Source organism: Palaemon carinicauda, chromosome 37 (genome assembly GCF_036898095.1).
Source record: "Palaemon carinicauda isolate YSFRI2023 chromosome 37, ASM3689809v2, whole genome shotgun sequence".
In the NCBI taxonomy this organism is placed as follows: Eukaryota; Metazoa; Arthropoda; class Malacostraca; order Decapoda; family Palaemonidae; genus Palaemon; species Palaemon carinicauda.
In genome coordinates, this window is record NC_090761.1 from 35872668 (window position 1) to 35877667 (window position 5000).

At 34.6% G+C, this 5000-nt stretch overlaps 1 protein-coding gene across 3 annotated transcripts in view; it reads left to right on the forward strand.

The window, feature by feature from the left end:
- LOC137629566 (uncharacterized) overlaps positions 1-5000 on the forward strand; it is an 83333-nt gene that overhangs the window by 56039 nt on the left and 22294 nt on the right. For all 3 annotated transcript variants that reach the window (XM_068361003.1, XM_068361002.1, XM_068361004.1), the window contains exon 5: positions 923-1020. In XM_068361003.1, the coding sequence (XP_068217104.1) occupies positions 923-1020 (98 nt within the window). The remainder of the gene's footprint in view (positions 1-922; positions 1021-5000) is intronic.

Below are 5000 nucleotides of genomic sequence, written 5' to 3' on the forward strand. Positions count from 1 at the left end.
ATGTTAATTCTCGTTAAGCTTAAAAAAAATCTTTCTTGCAAAACCAAAGAACCTGCCAGTTGATTGTAACGAGTTTACTATTTGTTTTCTATCCTCAGTTGTTCAAACCCAACAGACGAGGTGTCTGTTAGGTTATTAGGATCTAGTCTGCATTGTATAATTATCAAAGCACAACAGGCAGTCCTCAAATAAGAAAAAACCGTCGATCTTTTATCAAAAATCTGTTACTCTCTCAAAAAAGAAAGAAGTCTACTAGTGAGCCTAGAGATGATCTTACAATGAAGTCAAAGAAACTGTATATTTATGCCGTTCTCTTCAGCGTTGGGACTCTTATGTGACAATGCTTATCATGGGCCTCTCGTTACTGCTGTCATCTTAAAAGAGATCACGCAAGAGCATTGTTGTATGAAGTATCACGTTGCTGTTATGCGTAGCAAATGCACCAGTATGAGTTGACCTTATTCTCAATGTGATGATATGTACTGTATACAGTATTATATATAAATATATATATATATATATATATATATATATGTATATATGTATATTTATATATATATATGTATATATATAAATATATATATATACATATGTATATATGTATATTTATATATATATAATATATATATATATATATATATATATATATATATATATATATATATATATATATATATATATATGTATATATATATGCTGTATATATATATATATATATATATATATATATATATATATATATATATATCTATATATATATACATATATATATATATATATATATATATATATATATATATATATATATATATATATATATATATATATATATATATATATATATATATATATATATCTATGCGTGTGTATGTAAATGGATATACTCTAACATTTTTAAGCAATTTGTTTATTTTCTTTTCAGTGTTCTTTACACTTCATGATGTCCCACAGTACCGACACTTACCCTCACCCGGGAATCAACGATTTCTGGACCGGCAGCGGAAGATATCGCCGAGATTTGTAAGTCAAAATTACCCTGTCACTCATTTATGGTGTTGCCACTTTCTTGTTGTCTTGTCTGTGATTGATTGAATGTTTTGATTGACTGTTCAATACTTATGTAAAGTCTCGTGTGATTTGTTTTCTTCCTCTTCGAGTATCACCATGGTATTATTTGAAAAGCATTGGTATCGTTACCTGGGAAGGCAAGGCTAACCGTCACTATTTTTCCCGTACAGACCATGTTAGTTTATGAAGGTGTACCCATTTCGACGTGTTTATCGTAACTGAATAATTCAAACACTCACACACACACGCGCACACACACAGTTTTATGGTTATTCTATTTCATATACTCACGAGGGAAATATTCACTTTTTTTTACAAAAACCTGAGAAAATCGTTTCAAAACTTAATACCACTCGAAATCTACAAGGACAATAGTGAATAAAAGTAATCTCGAGAGCAAAGAACCTGATTAAATGAAACTGGTGACAATGTGTATCCAACGGAGACAATTAACTCTAAAGAGACTACCACAACATTGTGCTAGAACGAAGAAACGTCATGTACTGGTTCTGGTTCTAAAATCCTTACCGATTTAGGGACCATGCTGTTAGAGCTTCGACAGTACAGCATCCTGTAAAAGACATTGCTGTACCAATTCTGTAGAAGAATCTGGAAACTACCGTAGCTTTAACCGACTGATGCCCAGACTAGGAAATAAGTTTTAAACTCTAGAGCATTATTATCCACCTCACGTTAAGTAACAAGACTATAGTTATAAGGTGCCATTCTGTGCTTAATTAAGGTCACATCTTGCATTAGCCTAAATCGCTATAACATTCAAAACTGAGGTAATATCAGTCTCCAAGCTTGGAGTTATATCATGTACTATACTATGAGTTGTGAAAGAATCATGTACTATACTATGAGTTGTGAAAGAATCATGTACTATACTATGAGTTGTGAAAGAATCATGTACTATACTATGAGTTGTGATGAATAACACAAATATCCAAACTAAACTCATGAAATACTATCCGGATTCTGGAACAGCCTACTCTACAGAAATGAGAAAAGTTATGCCAGTTTTGAAGTTATGCCAGTTTTGGGCCAAATGCTGTCCGATGCTAATAGAAGCCTACTTCTTAGCAACTGCTTTTTTTTTTTTTTTTTTTTTTTCTTTGAGCCGAATCCTCTAACACTGACTTTGCTGTGTGCTTGTAAAATCTTCAGCTGGCTATTCATCAATAGCTGTAAAATATTACTTTTAAACTCTTTTGCTGGTTGACAGCTGCTTCTTTTGAATCATAGTAACAATATAATTATATTTAATGACCGACTGGTTTGCAATTGGGGAACAAACTTGAATTGATCGAGTGGCTCAACGCTTATCTTGCAAAAGTTATTGCACTGTGGATTTTCTTAGAGTGGCTTACTTTTGATAAAAACAAGACATGATCCATTAAAAAAATTCAAATTTTTTTTTAGAGATTAACTGATAAAGTTTCGATTCTACAAGAAAGTTCATAACTTTATGAATAAATCTCAATTAAAATGATCTTTCAGTAAAATTGTACGGTGAGTAAACTATAATTGAACCTTTCTTGCTTCACAAAATGGGAAATTTTAGAAGAGAACACTGTAGTCTGACACCCAAGATATCTTTAAGTCTAACATAATCGTAACACAGAAGATCTAGAATTCTAAAGAAATTATTCATGTGTTTTAGAAGGCTTTGCACAAACGGGACAGACCATGAAGATTGTCCATTATTTTATCCTGAAGTAGACGAAGTCGATCCTTATACAGCTTCCTCTGTTGTTACTGCAATTCAAACTCTCAATACCACAAGCAACCCACCAAATATTTTAAAAGAAACCGATGTTCCAATACCAACAAGCTCCAACACTAGGCCTACAAGTACTGGACCAACCTATAGGCTTACATCTAACACTAGCCAAGTTTCCCCCAGCATGCTTAAAGCAAGGAAACTCCTGTTCGGTTCTCAAGGGTAAGTCCTAACTTAATTAAAGTTAAAGCTGATCGTGATGCTAAACTAATCTTAGTTTGTGGTATTGAAGGGAGTATGTTAAGAAGCTTCATCAATGCTGATGATGGGAAAGAGTCTGAAGCATTAATCTGACGGGTCGTTGTGATGAAATGTCTTGTAAAGGAAACGTAAAAAATACCTAAATTCTGTATGGTCTGATGCTTACTCTTGAACAGCATCCATTTCCCAGTAAGGCTACCGTAACTTGGCAAGAGCCATTGTGTTTGTGGATGGTCTGGTGCCCTATTAATAAAAATGATGCAACTGTTGAGCATTGCTGGGCAACGCTTCCTTTGCTTCTGTCATTACTGGGTAACACCCCATTTGCTCTGCCATCTGATACAACTGATGAGCATTGCTGAGCAACGCTCTCTTCCTTCCGTCACTGCTTGGTAACACTTTCTTTGCTCTAAAATCCTAACTGGTACTCTTTTAAAACTGGATTTTATGGAGATTATTGTTTAAGCAATCCTGCTTTTATCGATTAGTTTCTGCTTTTTCTTTAAAGCAATATGTTTTAGGCTTGTTTTAATTTAAAGCTTTCTTATGTGAACTTTGATCAAAATCATTAATTTTGAATTTACAATTATCTAAGGATCGATGAAACGACTCAATTACGATGCGCAATAGTACAGATTGTGATTTGCTTATTTGTGCTTTTACTGTCACCATGATGGACTTATTTGCTCTAAACCTTTAATGTCTTAGTTCCCAATTATATTCCATAAATCAGTTATTGAATCCGGCAATTCTTGTTAGTTACAGTGAACAAGAAAGCCAGGAAAGCATCCGGCAGAAATGAGCGTTTTAACACCGCACAAATTCTTGAAACTGTTGGGTGTACCTTATTAAAGGTTGCTGGTGAATGGGACAGGACAATGCTCTAGAGACTGATCATCTATACACATGATCAGCCCCCAAGACTTTGGAATATCAGGCAATGACTGCTGATGACCTATAGGCTCCTTAAAAGCCCCCATCCCTAGCTTACAGGGAAGGCGAGGTTGAAGACACTACAAGAATCTACCGAGAGTACGGGTCTAGAACGCCCGTCAAATAGATTGTTAGGCATGGGTGTTTCCAATAGGCTACCCTAGACCTAGGTTATTTACCATTGTATTGCACTTTATTTCAAACAGTATCTTTGATTACTATTTAGCATTATACCTAAATACTACATAAAATTCCGCGATTTCGATATCTAACTGATGAAGATTGTGACGTAGCCATTTTGTAGTAATTATGGGAGATCGACGATAACTGTCCGAGTTATTATTCATTATATGTGAAAGGTGAAGAAGGTTAATCATTACTGAACACAGATATCTGGATGAAATTGAATGGCTAATGATTCAGGGATGGGGAACCTGCGGCCTTAAGGCCGCATACGGCCTTCTGGACCATCAAGTGCGGTCTTCTACGGCCTTTGATAGATGTACAGTATGTGTAGTATATTTCTGCTTTGACACTGAATATTGTGTGTTTGAAATCATTCTACTGTATGTACACACATACAAATATGTACACACAGACAATAGGAGAGTTGTGTTCAGTGATGTACCTCCCAGAGAATGGAAGGAATTTTTCCTTGAATTCAATGAATCCTAACTTAATACAACCAGGAGCTTCCTTGTCAGCTACAACAGCTGTTGCAGCTGACAAGGAAAAATTGCTAGTTGCGGTGAGTGAGTGATTTAATTAACGTATGATGCACGAGAGAGTTCCTGTTTTGTCCATCTCCTCACTGTGACTTATGTTACTTTTAGATGAGACAACAGGTTCCAGATTTTTGGCATAAAAATATTTTATTTGTGCTTTAACTGATGAGTTTTGATTGTATGAAAAACAGCTTCCCTTACGTAACCTTAACGCAAGGACAAGAGGAACAGACCTTTTAACAACTTACATAATCAATGTCACAAAGGATGTCTAAATTTTACTTCCT